General features: G+C 41.7%; 1 protein-coding gene across 4 annotated transcripts in view; it reads right to left on the reverse strand.

The window, feature by feature from the left end:
• Nucleotides 1-11,951, reverse strand: part of igsf5a (immunoglobulin superfamily, member 5a) — a 32,241-nt gene extending 20,290 nt beyond the window's left edge. For 3 of the 4 annotated variants that reach the window (XM_029691242.1, XM_029691241.1, XM_029691239.1), the window contains exons 1-2: nucleotides 11,866-11,951; nucleotides 11,329-11,406 (exon numbers count right to left, since the gene is read on the reverse strand). In XM_029691242.1, coding sequence (XP_029547102.1) covers nucleotides 11,329-11,371 — 43 coding nt within the window. In that variant the 5' untranslated portion in view covers nucleotides 11,372-11,406; nucleotides 11,866-11,951. Of the gene's footprint in view, nucleotides 1-11,328; nucleotides 11,407-11,485; nucleotides 11,508-11,865 lie in introns of those variants that run through there. The other variant, XM_029691240.1, reaches the window with a different exon arrangement.
• Between the last annotated feature and the right edge of the window lie 5,362 nt (nucleotides 11,952-17,313).

Below are 17,313 nucleotides of genomic sequence, written 5' to 3' on the forward strand. Positions count from 1 at the left end.
GAGATGTTCTTATTCTCCATGGACTTTACAGTGTCCCAGAGCCTTTTTGAGTTTGTGTTGCAGGAAGCAAATTTCTGCTTGAAAAAGCTAGCCTTGGCTTTTCTAACTGCCTGTGTATATTGGTTTCTAACTTCCCTGAAAAGTTGCATATCACGGGGGCTGTTTGATGCTAATGCAGAACACCACAGGATGTTTTTGTGTTGGTTAAGGGCAGTCAGGTCTGCAGAGAACCAAGGGCTATATCTGTTCCTGGTTCTAAATTTCTTGAATGGGGCATGCTCATTTAAGATGGTGAGGAAGGCATTTTTTCAAAATAACCAGGCATCCTCTACTGACGGGATGAGGTCAATATCCTTCCAGGATACCCAGGCCAGGTCGATTAGAAAGGCTTGCTCACTGAAATGTTTCAGGGAGCGTTTGACAGTGATGAGTGGAGGTCGTTTGACCGCTGACCCATTACGGATGCAGGCAATGAGGCAGTGATCGCTGAGATCTTGGTTGAAAACAGCAGAGGTGTATTTAGAGGGCAAGTTGGTTAGGATGATATCTATGAGGGTGCCCGTGTTTACGGCTTTGGGGTGGTACCTGGTAGATTCATTGATAATTTGTGTGAGATTGAGGGCATCAAGCTTAGATTGTAGGATGGCTGGGGTGTTAAGCATGTCCCAGTTTAGGTCACCTAGCAGCACGAGCTCTGAAGATAGATGGGGGGCAATCAGTTCACATATGGTGTCCAGAGCGGTCTATAGCAGCCGGCAACGGTGAGAGACTTGTTTTTAGAGAGATGGATTTTTAAAAGTAGAAGTTCAAATTGTTTGGGTACAGACCTGGATAGTAGGAAAGAACTCTGCAGGCTATCTCTGCAGCAGTAGATTGTGTGAAAATGTTGTAGTTAGGGATGAAGATTTCAGAGTTTTTGGTGGACTTCCTAAGCCAGGATTCAGACATGGCTAGGACATCCGGGTTGGCAGTGTGATAAAGCAGTGAATATAACAAACTTAGGGAGGAGGCTTCTAATGTTAACATGCATGAAACCAAGGCTATTACGGTTACAGAAGTCATCAAAAGAGAGCCCCTGGGGAATAAGAGTGGAGCTAGGCACTGCAGGGCCTGGATTCACCTCTACATCACCAGAGGAACAGAGGAGGAGTAGGATAAGGGTACTGCTAAAAGCTATGAGAATTGGTTGTTTATGACGTCCGGAATAGAGAGTAAAAGGAGCAGGTTTCTGGGGGCGATAAAATAGCTTCAAGGTATAATGTACAGACAACGGTATGGTAGGATGTTAATACAGTGGAGGTAAACCTAGGCATTGAGTGATGATGAGAGAGATATTGTCTCTAGAAACATCCTTGAAACCAGAAGATGTGTGGCTGGTGGAGCTGAAAAGTTGGATAAGGTATAATGAGCTGGGCGAGAGGCTCTACAGTGAAATAAGCCAATAAACACTAACCAGAAGAGCAATGGACAAGGCATATTGACAGTAAGGAGAGACATGCTTAGCCGAGTGATCATAAATGTCCAAGTGAGATTCAGACAGCTAGCCGGGCCATAGGTAGCAAGCTGGCAGAAGATGGAGGGAGGTCAGATCATATGACTAGTGTCTTTGACGTAAGATGGGAGATTCTCAACCATCAGTTTAATGTGTTGGTCCAAAAACGTAGAAATGTTGGACGTCACAGAGTCCATTGCTGCTACAATGGGTCTACCTGGGGGAGGAGACACTTGTTTTTGTAATTTAGCGACTGTATAAAAAGTTGGTATCTTAGGAAATTTCACACATAGAAATTCACATAATTTTTTGGTGATTTGTCCTGATTCCAAATAGCTTTCCACTGTGGATGTGATATTATGCTGGAATTCTAAGGTAGGGTCTTGATTCAGTTTGTGACAACCTTTAGATAGTTGTCGACGACATTCATTCACATTTTCACATTTGTTTTGTATACAAATTCCTCCTCCTTTGTCACATTTATTCATGATAATCTAAGGATCTGATTTTAAGTACTTAAGAGCCATTCTCTCGTCTCTACTCAGGTTATCATAGGATTTGTGTTTCTGTTTGTCTTTCAGTAGGTCACATACATCATTTTCAACAATCCTGCAGAAAGTTTCTATGGATGCATTGCGTTTGGGGGGAGGTACGAATGAACCTTTTGCTCTAAATGTGGTTCTCTCAGAGTTCTCAGGTACCTCAGAAGGCTCCATCTCCTGCTTGACTCACGGTAGGGCAGGTAAGCCTATTGATTAACATGGTAGACCTATGTGTATATCTCATTGAGGATGACATTTCAAGTGGGGTTTTGTAAGTTTCACTCTTATCAAAGAACTCACACAATCTCAGATTACGTAAAGTTGAATAGATCTATCTGGATGTCAAAGTCATCAATGTATGTAGTAGGTGCAAATGATAACCCCTTATTGAGAACACTAAAGTGGTAAGCTGAAGACATTTAGCGCCTGTTGAACTGGGGGCCGTCCTGGATCTCAATTGGTAGGTATCGCAGGGTGGTAGTGGATTTCCTCTTCCCCCGACTTACGTACTCGGGGTGTTGTCCTCGACGTTGTCCCCAGTGTCCCCGCCCTCTGTTGTAGAAAAAACGCTCACCATCGTAGAGGAGCCAGAGGTAGCGCTATATGTGGATAGATGGTCTGACAGAGGGACACTGCGTCTGTCAACGGCTTGTCTCTTCCTGTTTTGTGGTTTCTTGTGCTCAGGATCTCGCCAGAGGTATATTAGTCCGTTGTTCTTTTCTTCCAAATCGCGTTTAAACTCGTTCATTTTCCTCTCCCTCATAATCTTGGTCTGAACGTCAACGTTACTCTTAATGAGATCATCCAGTTTGATTGGATCATGAAGCTTGTCTCGTAGAGCTTGATGTGAATTGTCAAAGGAAGTTTCGATCTCTGTAATATCCTTTTTGAGTTGTTCAATGAACAGTCATCAGGTCCAGTGAACATTTGTTAAGTATATCACACCATCGTTCAAAAAACTCTTCAGTGCGTTGGCCAAGTAAAGGCTCTTTTTGCCAACGTAGTCGTGTGGGATAGCTCCATTTCGAACATACTCACTTAAAGTGACAATGTGCAGGTGTGTTCTAGTTTTGTTAGATGAACAGTCTTGGAATTCTTTAAAAAGATTTTCCCAGGTGCCTTCTGGCTGATCAAATAAAGACTCTGTTACTAAGATGTTGTCTCGTTGTTGTTGGCTGTATTCAAAAAGACTCCAGTGGGCATCGTTTGAGTTTGGTTCAGTTCCCATGTTGGCTAGGGAGTTGAAGTTAACAGGAACTCAATTAATTCCTAACTCTGTTAAATGAGAGTTCTGAATATCTCAAATGAACCATTCAGACTGATGAGAGAAAAATACATTACCTGGACTTATGGATCATCAAAGAGAATGATGCATTACAAACAGACTTATACACAAAACCCACAGACCGCAATACCCTGCTATGTGTGGATCGTATGCATCCCCTTCCCTCCATAATGGTTTACCATATAGCCAGTTATGCAGGGTTAAATGAATCTGTGGCCACCAGTCAGATTTTGACAGCAATGCTAAGAAAATGACAGATACATTCAAAATGAGAGGCTACAAGGACAAAACTCTTAATGCTGCAATGATGAAAATATCTCAAAAACCAAGAGAGGAATTGCGAAAAACTAAACCAAACACGAAAAACAACGCAACAGTGTTTTGCACTAAGTACACCAAGTGTTTGAGAGAAAATGAAAGCAATCCTGAAAAAGCACTGGCATATCAGACAAAAACATTGCACAGGAGCCCCCACTGGTGGTCTATAAGCGTGATCGCAAATATTAAGGATAGCTTGGTGAGATCTGACCTGCCCCCTGAGCCCACTAAGACACTCTTGACACCCATTCCAAATGGGAACTACAAATGTGCCTCATGCGCACAGTGCAATAGCACTACAAAAACATCCTTCTCCAGACTCCCACATACAGGTTGAAAAATCCCTATTATGGGTATCATCTCATGCAAGACAAAGGGAGTAATCTATCTCATCACCTGTACATGTGGGAAAGCCTACGTAGGACAAACGAAAAGACAATTAAAACAACGCATAGCTGAACACCGCAGCTCTATCAGGTGTAAGAACACTAACTATCCAATAGCAGCTCACTTTGTTGAAGCTAACCATCCCATCTCCTCCCTCAAATACACAGGCATTGAGCATGTTGCTCTACCAAGGAGAGGAGGTAACATGGAGATCCTACTATTACAGAGGGAGGCCTACTGGATATCCTATTTTAAACACATTGACCCCTAGTGTTCTGAATATTGACTTTGATCTCAGGCCCATCTTATGACCAATTATATTTCCTGTAAACAGGTCTTGTAAATTAATGTATTCTTTCTACAGCTTATCAGAGTACACCCAATATGTCCCCCCTGTTTATGATGCTTATTATGCATTATGGTTGAACCAAAAGATTACATGTAACAACATGTTTTAATGAAATTGGAAATATTTATAGGTGAAATGAAATGAATCAATATTGTATGTTGATGCTAATGTTATGCTAATGATAACAATGGCATAATATATTCAATATGCTGTGCACTGTAGTCTTTTAACAGTTTAGCTCAATTAATTCTGATCAACCTAGAAATTACGACACACCCCTCACTACTGTCATTGGTTGCACTAATTCCACTGTTTGTCTACATAACCTGGTTCAAGCATTCATGACATTACCCTGAAGAAGGCACAGTGAGGCCGAAACGTTGGTGTGTTTTTTTTTATACTGGGAGGTTATTCATATGGACTGTGCGACTCTCTTGTTATTATAGTAAAGTACTTAAGTAAAAAATACTTTAAAGTACTACTTAAGTGGTTTTTTGAGGTATCTGTACTTCACTTTACTATTTATATTTTTGACTACTTTTACTTTTACTAAAGAAAATAATGTACATTTTACTCCATACATTTTCCCTGACACCCAAAAGTATTCGTCACATTTTTAATGCTTAGCAGCACAGGAAAATGGTCCAATTTACGCACTTATCAACAGAAAGTCCTTGGTCATCCATACTACCTCTGATCTGACGGACTCATTAAACACACATGCTTCATTTGTAAATTATGTCTAAATGTTGGCTATGCGTAAAAAAATCATTTTTGAAATAAATGGTGCCGACTTTTTACTGGGTGACTCACTTTTACTATATATGTTTTATTTTTCTATTAAGGTACAGTGCCTTCGGAAAGTATTCAGACCCCTTTACTTTTTCCACATTTTGTTACGTTACAGCCTTTTTGTAAAAAAATTTAAATTGTTTTTTTACCTCATCAATTTACATAATGACAGAAAAATTGAAATATCACATTTACATACTGTAAGGATTCAGACCCTTTACTCAGTACTTTGCTGAAGCACCTTTGGCAGCGATTACAGCCTCGAGTCTTCTTGAGTATGACGCTACAAGCTTGTCACACCTGTATTTGGGGAGTTACTCCCATTCTTCTCTGCAGATCCTCTCAAGCTCTGTCAGGTTGGAAGGGGAGCGTCGCTGCAAAGCTATTTTCAGGTCTCTCCAAACATGTTCGATCGGGTTCAAGTTCGGCCCTGGCTGGGCCACTCAAGGACATTCAGAGACTTGTCCCGAAGCCACTCCTGCGTTGTCTTGGCTGTGTGCTTAGTGTTGTGAACTTTCGCCCCAGTCTGAGGTCCAGAGTGCTCTGGAGCAGGTTTTCATCAAGGATCTCTCTCTGTACTTTGATCTGTTCATATTTCCCTCGATCCTGACTAGTCTCCCAGTCCCTGCTGCGGAAAAACATCCCTACAGCATGATGCTGCCACCACCATGCTTCACCGTAGGAATGGTGCTTGGTTTCCTCCAGAAGTGACACTTGGCATTCAGGTCAAACAGTTCAATCTTGGTTTCATCAGACCAGAGAATCTTGTTTCTCGTGGTCGGAGACCTTTAGGTGCCTTTTGGCAAACTCCAAGCAGGCTGTCATGTGCCTTTTACTGAGGAGTGGCTTCCGTCTGGCCACTCTACCATAAAGGCCTGATTTGCAGCCATCTGCAGAGATGGCTGTCCTTCTGGAACGTTCTCCCATCTAAACAAAATAAACTCTGGAGCTCTGTCAGAGTGGCCATCGGGTTCTTGGTCACCTCCCTGACCAAGGCCCTTCTCCCCCGATTGCTCAGTTTGGTGGTTCAAAACTTCTTCCATTCAAGAATGATGGAGACCACTGTGTTCTTGGGGACCATAAGTGCTGCAGAAATGTTTTGGTACCCTTCCCCAGATCTGTGCCTCGACACAATCCTGTCTCGGCGCTCTACAGACAATTCCTTCGACCTCATAGACTGGTTTTTGCTCTGACATCACTGTCAACTGGGAACCTTATATAGACAGGTGTGTGTCTTTCCAAATCATTGTCAATCAATTGAATTTACCACAGGTGGATTCCAATCAAGTTGTAGAAACATCTCAAGGGTGATCAATGGAAACAGGATGCACTGAGTCTCATAGCAAAGTGTCTGAATGCTTATGTGAATAAGGTATTTATATTCATATATATATATACTGCTCAAAAAAATAAAGGGAACACTTAAACAACACAATGTAACTCCAAGTCAATCACACTTCTGTGAAATCAAACTGTCCACTTAGGAAGCAACACTGATTGACAATAAATTTCACATGCTGTTGTGCAAATGGAATAGACAACAGGTGGAAATTATAGGCAATTAGCAAGACACCCCCAATAAAGGAGTGGTTCTGCAGGTGGTGACCACAGACCACTTGTCAGTTCCTATGCTTCCTGGCTGATGTTTTGGTCACTTTTGAATGCTGGCGGTGCTTTCACTCTAGTGGTAGCATGAGACGGAGTCTACAACCCACACAAGTGGCTCAGGTAGTGCAGCTCATCCAGGATGGCACATCAATGCGAGCTGTGGCAAGAAGGTTTGCTGTGTCTGTCAGCGTAGTGTCCAGAGCATGGAGGCGCTACCAGGAGACAGGCCAGTACATCAGGAGACGTGGAGGAGGCCGTAGGAGGGCAACAACCCAGCAGCAGGACCGCTACCTCCGCCTTTGTGCAAGGAGGAGCAGGAGGAGCACTGCCAGAGCCCTGCAAAATGACCTCCAGCAGGCCACAAATGTGCATGTGTCTGCTCAAACGGTCAGAAACAGACTCCATGAGGGTGGTATGAGGGCCCGATGTCCACAGGTGGGGGTTGTGCTTACAGCCCAACACCGTGCAGGACGTTTGGTATTTGCCAGAGAACACCAAGATTGGCAAATTTGCCACTGGCGCCCTGTGCTCTTCACAGATGAAAGCAGGTTCACACTGAGCACATGTGACAGACGTGACAGAGTCTGGAGATGCCGTGGAGAACGTTCTGCTGCCTGCAACATCCTCCAGCATGACCGGTTTGGCGGTGGGTCAGTTATGGTGTGGGGTGGCATTTCTTTGGGGGGCCGCACAGCCCTCCATGTGCTCGCCAGAGGTAGCCGGACTGCCATTAGGTACCGAGATGAGATCCTCAGACCCCTTGTGAGACCATATGCTGGTGCGGTTGGCCCTGGGTTCCTCCTAATGCAAGACAATGCTAGACCTCATGTGGCTGGAGTGTCAGCAGTTTCTGTAAGAGGGAGGCATTGATGCTATGGACTGGCCCACCCATTCCCCAGACCTGAATCCAATTGAGCACATCTGGGACATCATGTCTCGCTCCATTCACCAACACCACGTTGCACCACAGACTGTCCAGGAGTTGGCGGATGCTTTAGTCCAGGTCTGGGAGGAGATCCCTCAGGAGACCATTCGCCACCTCATCAGGAGCATGCCCAGGCATTGTAGGGAGGTCATACAGGCATGTGGAGGCCACACACACTACTGAGCCTCATTTTGACTTGTTTTAAGGACATTACATCAAAGTTGGATCAGCCTGTAGTGTGGTTTTCCACTTTAATTTTGAGTGTGACTCCAAATCCAGACCTCCATGGGTTGATAAATTGGATTTCCATTGATTATTTTTGTGTGATTTTGTTGTCAGCACATTCAACTATGTAAAGAAAAAAGTATTTAATAAGATTATTTCATTCATTCAGATTTAGGATGTGTTATTTTAGTGTTCCCTTCATTTTTTTGAGCAGTGTATATATATTTGCAAACATCTCTAAAAACCTGTTTTTGCTTTGTCATTGTGGGGTATTGTGTGTAGATTGATAGAATAAAGCTGTAACGTAACAAAATGTGGAAAAAGGGAAGGGGTCTGAATACTTTCCGAATGCACTGTGTCTTTACATTTACTCAAGTATGACAATTGGGTACTTTGTCCACCACTAGATATAAGTGGTATATTTTCAAAGCTCTAAGTACAAAACTAAACTGATAACACTTGTAATGACCCCTATCTTATGTTCAGAACCTTTGTGCATTCATTGGGGTTTCATATCTTTCACCCCTGAACCATTCATGCAAAATTTAAATCTAACTTTTCTGTATAATATCATGAGCACATTTTATTAAGTCACCCATACATCAGATAATTATAGGCTCACCATTTAGTAATTTCAACAACAACTTAATCCAATAGCAAAAAATGCAAGGTACTTATTTCAAAACTGTTATTTTGAAATGCTGAATATAAATAATAATTGATGGTCAATATAATTTTCCATACAGTATTTGACTATTACTTGACATGCACAATTTTTTTTTTAAATATAACTTGTATCCAATGGCAGGTTGTGAGCATGTTGAGAAGTATTTCAGTCTTAGTTTCATAATCCTTATACAGTAGGCTACACACGTAGGACAAATCATCAGAAATAGGGGTATTGTAAAGCAGTTGGCTACTGTAAAAATGTAGCATGGTATCAAATCAAATCACATTTATTTGTCATGTACACATGGTTAGCAGGTGTTAATGCAAGTGTAGCGAAATGCTTGTGCTTCTAGTTCCGACCATGCAGTAATATCTAACAAGTAATATAACCTAACAATTCCACAACAACTACCTTGTACACACAAGTGTAAAGGAATGAATACGAATATGTACATAAAAATATATAAATGAGTGATGGCCGAACAGCATAGGCAAGATGCAGTAGATGGTATGGAGTACAGTATATACATATGAGATGAGTAATGTAGGTTATGAAAACATATAAAGTGGCATTGTTTAAGGTGGCTAGTGATACATTACATCAGGATGGCAAGATGCATTGATGGTATAGAGTACAGTACATACATATGAGATGAGTAATGTAGGTTATGAAAACATATAAAGTGGCATTGTTTAAAGTGGCTAGTGATACATCTAATTACATCAAGATGCCAAGATGCAGTAGATGGTAAAGCGTACAGTATATACATATGAGATGAATAATGTAGGTTATGTAAACATTATATAATAGAAATAATATAAAGTGGCTAGTGATAAATTGATTACATTCATTTTCCCATTATTAAAGTGGTTTGAGTTGAGTCAGTATGTTGGCAGCAGCCACTCAATGTTAGTGATGGCTGTTTAACAGTCTGATGGCCTTGAGATAGAAGCTGTTTTTCAGTCTCTCGGTTCCAGCTTTGATGCACCTGTACTGACTTTGCCTTCTGTATGTTAGCGGGGTGAACAGGCAGTGGCTCGGGTGGTTGCTGTCCTTGATGATCTTTTTGGCCTTCCTGTGACATCGGGTGGTGTAGGTGTCCTGGAGGGCAGGTAGTTTGCACCCGGTGATGCGTTGTGCAGACCTCACTACCCTCTGGAAAGCCTTCCGGTTTTGGGCGGAGCAGCTGCCGTACCAGGCGGTGATACAGCCTGACAGGATGCTCTCGATTGTGCATCTGTAAGAGTTTGTGAGTGTTTTTGGTGACAAGACAAATTTCTTCAGCCTCCTGAGGTTGAAGAGGCGCTGCTGCGCTTTCTTCACCATGCTGTCTGTGTGGGTGGACCATTTCAGTTTGTCCGTGATGTGTACGCCGAGGAACTTAAAACTCTCCACCCTCTCCACTACTGTCCCGTCAATGTAGATAGGGGGCTGCTCCCTCTGCTGTTTCCTGAAGTCCACAATCATCTCTTTTGTTTTGTTGACATTGAGTGCGAGGTTATTTTCCTGACACCACACTCCGAGGGCCCTCACTTCCTCCCTGTAGGCCGTCTCATTGTTGTTGGTAATCAAGCCTACCACTGTAGTGTCGTCTGCAAACTTGATGATTGAGTTGGAGGTGTGCATGGCCACGCAGTCGTGGGTGAACAGGGAGTACAGGAGATGGACTGAGAACGCACCCTTGTGGGGACCCAGTGTTGAGGATCAACTGGGGTGGAGATGTTGTTACCTACACTCATCGCCTGGGGGCGGCCCGTCAGGAAGTCCAGGACCCAGTTGCACAGGGCGGAGCCGAGACCCATGTATTCCATGTCTGCCCCATGCAACATTTTCAACTGATACAGTATCGCCTGTCTCCATGCTTGACAAAATTCATCAGCTTACAGTGAGTGTATCAATGAAATTCAGATAATGAGTGGAATATATTTGCATATATAACCAAAGTATTTCAGCAGTGAATTGTACACTACACTCCAAATGGTAGCACACAAGAGTGAATCACACTTGCGGATGGAGAATGATGTACAGTATTCACAGCCACATCCATATTTGATTTGGTTTTACCTTCTAACATAAATTGATGTCAAATGGATACATTTATGAGGTACAAATATATAAATGTACTCAGTCAATCAAACGTGCTTCGAGTTTAGAAACATGAGCCATTTTGATGATCTGTTTAGATTTTTGTGCTTGGAGTTGTGAAAATGTACCACATACTTGGGGAAATTGCACCAAAGTGATTGGAGAAAAAAAAACAACAACTGCACTATCCTAATGATGAGACCTGACTCATAAAGTTTCCTTAAGAAGGAAGCAATATTATAGCCTGGTGTAGTCAACGTAAAGCAGTATCCATTAGGCATGTTAAATCAGAGACCTGTATTTCTCTGCATGGCTGTGATAAACATGAGAAGGCCTCCATGTGAAATTAACAGCTTTAATCACTCCCAAACGAGACCAGTCTAACTAGGGCAAGATGAAGCCAGGGATAAATTATATGCTGAGCTGGGTTCTAATGCTGTTCAGTGAAATAGAGTTTTGATGTTTATTCACTAATATCTATTCTCATGAACAGGTAAATGTTTGGGTAATCCCAATTGCGACGTCAACTATGGATTTTGTCCACATCCTGTCATATTCAGTAGATTTGTTTCAATTGTGAGTTTATGGGATAGCGCAATGTAGTGTGTCAAATGTGTATATGTGTGCAAAAAATATTCAGATCTGCTCACCTGTTGCATAGAGTAAAAGCAACGTGAAGAAAACACTGGCCATGTTGCCCAGGTAACAGTCATGCTAATATTCCCTGCCTGTAATATAAAAACAAAAAAGACAATGGTATGGAAACAACCCAGCGGGCAGCAAAATACTGTACACATTCAAACAGACCTGAGCTCTGAACACTACATTTTTCACCAAGGAATGTTGTGTGAGGAAATCCCCTGTTCACAAAAACACACACATTCTCTGATTGATCGCTGATCAAAGACTCACTACAGCCCAACGACAGAAACAGAAACATTATATCTTAATAACTTCTATTCTCTAACAAACATTAATAAAACAAAATATATTGCTGAAACAATATATATTTCAATAATTGCAGTCTCACAGATCCGTCCATTCAGAGTACCGACAGAATCATACTTCCTCCCTAAGTCTTTCCCTCAACAACCAGAAACAAGATCATTTTTAAATTGCATTTTTCTTTAGGAAATATTCCTATTGAGATCCAATATACATTGACATACATCATTCTAATAACTTACTTGTTGAAGACTCTCAGAGCGATGACTAAAATGGATCCAAGGTTAATTTCATGTTGAATCAGACCTAGTAAATAGAGGGACTCCACCTTCAGGTGAAACCAAATGTAGCTTCACTCCCCCATATACATCTACCTCTACAGAGAGCAAGGTCCACCCATGTAACAGTCCCCTTATCAGTCACACTTGCATGAGTGAGTGGTTAAGTGTTTGTTTGAGTGTGTGTCAGGGTTTCACCTTCTTGAATAGTGGTTATTGGCATAGTTAAGCCTGCTGGTAGAGCAGAAGGTTACCAGAGAGTCAACTGAGGTAGGTCGTCTACCCAACAGATTACTTTGGGGGGCTTTGACCCCCACATGACACATCTGGGATGTCATGTGGGTGATTAATACCACAGAGCGGTAGTGTTGTGACACAAATACACAACAGTCATTAAGCAGACACACCCATGTGTTGCATTAGCTGCCATGTTTTAGTGTAAGTACAGCCATTTCAATCTGAGGTTTTTCAACATGGGGACACATACTTCTGACCCACATACAGTGCCTTTGGAAAGTATTCAGACCCCTTGACTTTTCCCACATTTTGTTAAATGGATTAAATAAATAGAAATCCTCAGCAATTTACACAAAATAACACATAATGACAAAGCAAAAAAAAGATTGTTAGCTATTTATTAAATTGAGTTCAGGTATATCCTGTTTCCATTGATCATCCTTGAGATGTTTCTACAACTTGATTGGAGTCCACCTGTGGTAAATACAACTTGATTGGACATGATTTGGAAAGGCACATACCTGTCTATCTAAGGTCCCACAGTTGACAGTGAATGTCAGAGCAAAAACCAAGCCATGAGGATGGAGGAATTCTCCGTAGAGCTCCGAGACAGGATTGTGTCAAGGCACAGATCTGGGGAACGGTACCAAAACATTTCTGCAGCATTGAAGGTCCCCAAGAACACTCCATCATTCTTAAATTGAAGAAGTTTGGAACCACCAAGACTCTTCCTAGACCTGGCCGCCTGGCCAAATTAAGCAATCGGGGGAGAAGGGCCTTGGTTAGGAAGGGGACCAAGAACCCGATGGTCACACTGAGAGAGCTCTAGAGAACCTTCAAGAAGGACAACCATCTCTGCAGCACTCAAACAATCAGGCCTTTATGGTAGAGTGGCCAGACGGAAGCCACTCTTCAGTAAAAGGTACATGACAGCCTGCTTGGAGTTTGTCAAAAAGCACCTAAAACAAGATTCTCTGGTCTGATGAAACCAAGATTGAACTGAATGCCAAGCGTCACATCTGGAAGAAACCTGGCACCATCCCTACGGTGAAGCACGGTGGTGGCAGCATCATACTATGGGGATGTTTTTTCAGTGACAGGGACTGGGAGACTAGTCCGGATCGAGGGAAAGATGAAAGGAGCAAAAGTACAGAGAGATCCTTTATGAAAACCTGCTCCAGAGTGCTCAGGACCTCAGACTGGGGGCGGAGGTTCACCTCCCAACAGGACAATGACCCTAAGCACACAGCCAAGACAACCCAGGAGTGGCTTCAGGACAAGTCTCTGAATGTCCTTGAGTGGCCCAGCCAGAGCCCGGAATTGAACCCGATCAAAAATCTTTGGAGACCTGAAAATAGCTGTGCAGCAACCGTCCCCAACCAACCTGACAGAGCTTGAGAGGATCTGCAGAGAAGAATGGGAGAAACTCCCAAAATACAGGTGCGCCAAGCTTGTAGTGTAATACCAAAGAAGAATCAAGGCTGTAATCACTGCCAAAGGTGCTTCAACAAAGTACTGAGTTAAAGGTCTGAATACTTATATAAATGTGATATCAGTTTTTTTATTTTAATTTATTAGAAAACACTTCTAAAAACCTGTTTTTGCTTTTGCATTGTGGGGTATTGTGTGTAGATTGATGAGGGGAAAAAAACAATTTAATCAATTTTAGAATAAGGCTGTAATGTAACAAAATGTGGAAAAAGTCAAGGGGTCGGGATACTTTCCCTAGTAACAGACTCACCTGTTACTACATCACAGAATCCTTTTTACGCCAAAGGCTTCATGCACAAACATACCATTGTTCGTCCAAACATGGATTTGTGTGTGTGTGTGCACGCAGTGTGGTTCTCCTAGCCTTTTGACTAGTTTGTGAAACAAACACACTCACCTGGTGCTTTTAACCTAGGCAGCTGAGAGCCTCCATCGTCTGGTTTAGTCAATCACACTGAACAATGGTTAGAATACAAAAACAACATATCTGATAATGACTTATTATACAATGGGTGGTTCTAATCCTGAATACTGATTGGTTAAAATCGCATTCCAGCCGGTGTCTATTCCTCAAGTTAGCACTGGCTAAATCTATGACCTTAAAATGCCTATTTACTCTGTTCCATCTGACTGCGCAATCCACTGTCTCATCAGCCCAGCCAGACAATGTATAAACTTGATCTCCACTATAAAAAGCATCTAGATGTTATCTCACATTTCTTTTAGATTAACATTTAGTTTTCAACTGCGGAGATTTGGATAGACCTTGCTGTCTGTCTCTCCGACATTTGCAACATTGTTTACATATTCAAATTTGATCTCCAGCTGTCCCATAGTAATGAACATGTCGGGACGAGACACACAGTCAGGCAGCGTTTCTCAGCCAGCAAAATCATGAATCAGCTGGCATCATTTTTATGGATATATACAAAGAAATGTAAATTGAAAAGGTCAAACAATTTTGCAGTCTTTCCAACTTCAGTTTGAAGTGATTGTGTTAGCTGTGTTGTTGACTAGTTCTTCTGAACAACTGTGTCCTGATGAGAGAGCACATTTTCTAAGCCAGGCAAATTGCAGCTCATTAGCTCATTGTTATGGATGTATCCAAATAAATGTCACTAGAAAACAGTTTAAACAAATGCAGCTACTGTTGTTATTCTTCTGCACTGTTTGACGTGACTGTAAGTTAGCCGTAGTTGGCTAGCTAGCAAGCAAGGGATAAGAACGTTGCCAGCCAGTATGGCAATGGAACGTTTCAAACGAATGACTGGGTCACCTCCATAGACACAGAACAAAAAGACTGAACGACTGGGTCGTGCCTGTGGCAACCGACCCGAAAGAACGAATTACCAGACAGCTTGGGTAGCAATCCTTGTGGAAGGTTGAAATAGTATGAATAAATTCATTAAAAAAAAACACATTTTTAATGAAAATATGTCAGTCATTATTTGAATATGTTAGTAACCCGTTGTGTAAAAGTGATAACGCCCTTGAAGCCGGTGTTTGGAGAATATATTGACATAGTTTGCCCTAACAACACTTTTTGGGCATTATCACTTAACCATATGTGGTCAACTCAAGTATTTTGGCACAGGCAAACAATAATATCAGCAAATACAGTAGATCCAATCAATTATATATTTAACCTACAGCAAACAACATGTATTGTAAAACAACAGGTGAAAAGGCCACGTAGGTCAATATCACACTGGACAGGTGGGTCCGCAGTGCAGGTGTCATCATCACCAGAGTCCAACTGAAGAGTTCACACTCCTACTAGGGTGGCATGTGGTGCACTGACGCACATTTGATGAGTGTGATGGGAGGGATCTAGTCATGTTCAAAGACAAGGTCAAGTGGAGACTGTTTTATGGCTCAGGAGCTGTGTCCATTACTATGGGGTCATTACACAGCAAAGTAGCACCCTATTTATTCCCTGATAAATTACCCAATAATGTCTGTCCATGTCCTGGCTGTTACAAATGGAAAGGTGCACACACACAGATAATTATTTTTTTTAATCCCTAATTGCTGTTCACAATTATAATATGTCTAGGGAAGCTATCCATATCCGAATAATTATGATAGATCACACAGCATTTCCATCTAAATGAAAGGAAACACCAATGTTGAAGAGTCAAGTTTCAGTCAGAAATCTCTGAGATGCATTTGTCTCCCTCTACCACTAGAATGCTCTGTAATGTCCTCGATTGGAAAACATTATTTGCCCCTTTTGCTCACGTCTCTCAATTTCTTTTTATGAGTATCCTTATGTATTTCTCGTAATAAATGTGTTTATGTAGTATATTCATTTAATTATGAAAAGAGACAGAATAGCTTCTCCATTTAAAATTATAGAAAACTACAACCCTGCAAAGGGTAAAAGGACAACATATCCTTGCCTTTTTGTACAATGAAGGTATAGAGACCATATCTGAACATACTAGGGCGACATCTGGTGGATCCTACCTCCCCTGTGGGTAGGAGAAACAACAACCCCATCTGTCTGTCATTGTTCAACTGTGGCTCCAAGCTTTGGCAGGAAAGTGTACTACAACAGAGTTTATGTATAGAAACATAGCTCCCATCAAAATGGGACAAAATTATAGATTCTCTGCAGATGTATAATACTTAAATTTCATAAATTGAGTATCAATAACCCCATGATGGTGCTAAAACTAGTCACATATTTTTGTCTAGTCACACATTTTAGCTGAGCTTGCAGCATCTAATACAACATAAATGTGATTCATCTGTTTAAAATTAGATCATTGTTCCACATAAAGTTTAGTTTCTTTGGTAATGAAATACCCATACATTTTTATAACGTATATGTTTTTGCTGAATAGGCCTCTACAGCATATTGAAACTGACAGTGTATCGCACTATGATGATGTCAATGGCCCAGTACCATTAAAATAAATAAAACAGGAATTGCATGAAGGTGGCAGCCAAAATGGAGTCCAGACAGGCTTTTATGCCTGTGACGTAAAGGGCAGGGTGAAGGGCAGTAATGTCTCCAGACACAGCTGATATTGTATAGGGAGAGAGGAAAGCAGACAAGCATGAAAACAGGAAATAGGTAGTGGCGTTAGGGAGGGGCGGTAGGTCATGCCCTGGAAGTCCCCTGAATCTGGCTGTATGTTGGTTCTGAGGGATCATTACAGCCCTCTTCTCCATTAAAGGTCCTCCTGCTCCGATGTTATCTAGATCATAAGTTGTAACTCTTCAACATTTATCCATTGACTCCGATGGCTTGACTTCTTCTTAAATATCCTACCATTCTGCTTCTTGCCTCTTTTGCGAGTTTGTCACTGCAGATTGGTTAAGCTCAATTACCCCCCATTGTATTTCACCGATAACAAGCATCGAGACTGGGTTGTGACTAGGAGTTATTTTTCGTAGCAGGTCAGGATAGCCTTTTAGCTAACCCTAACCTTTTCCTTACCTATAGGTGGTGGCCTATAGAAGCCTATTGTCCCATGCTAATTGTCTTGTAGTGTATCTACTAAAAATGTACACTTTAAACTCCAGACAAAGGCTAGAGCAAGTTTGTAAAATATTTCATTTGAATAATATGGCTCATTTGTGGCAAAAATGGGCCAAATTAATATGAAGGAAAAAAAAGTTCAGCCTTAGACAAAACAGCTGATAAACATTACAGTATACTGTATGCCTAGGTTT

The sequence above is a fragment of the Salmo trutta genome, chromosome 15 (genome assembly GCF_901001165.1).
Source record: "Salmo trutta chromosome 15, fSalTru1.1, whole genome shotgun sequence".
Taxonomy (NCBI): Eukaryota; Metazoa; Chordata; class Actinopteri; order Salmoniformes; family Salmonidae; genus Salmo; species Salmo trutta.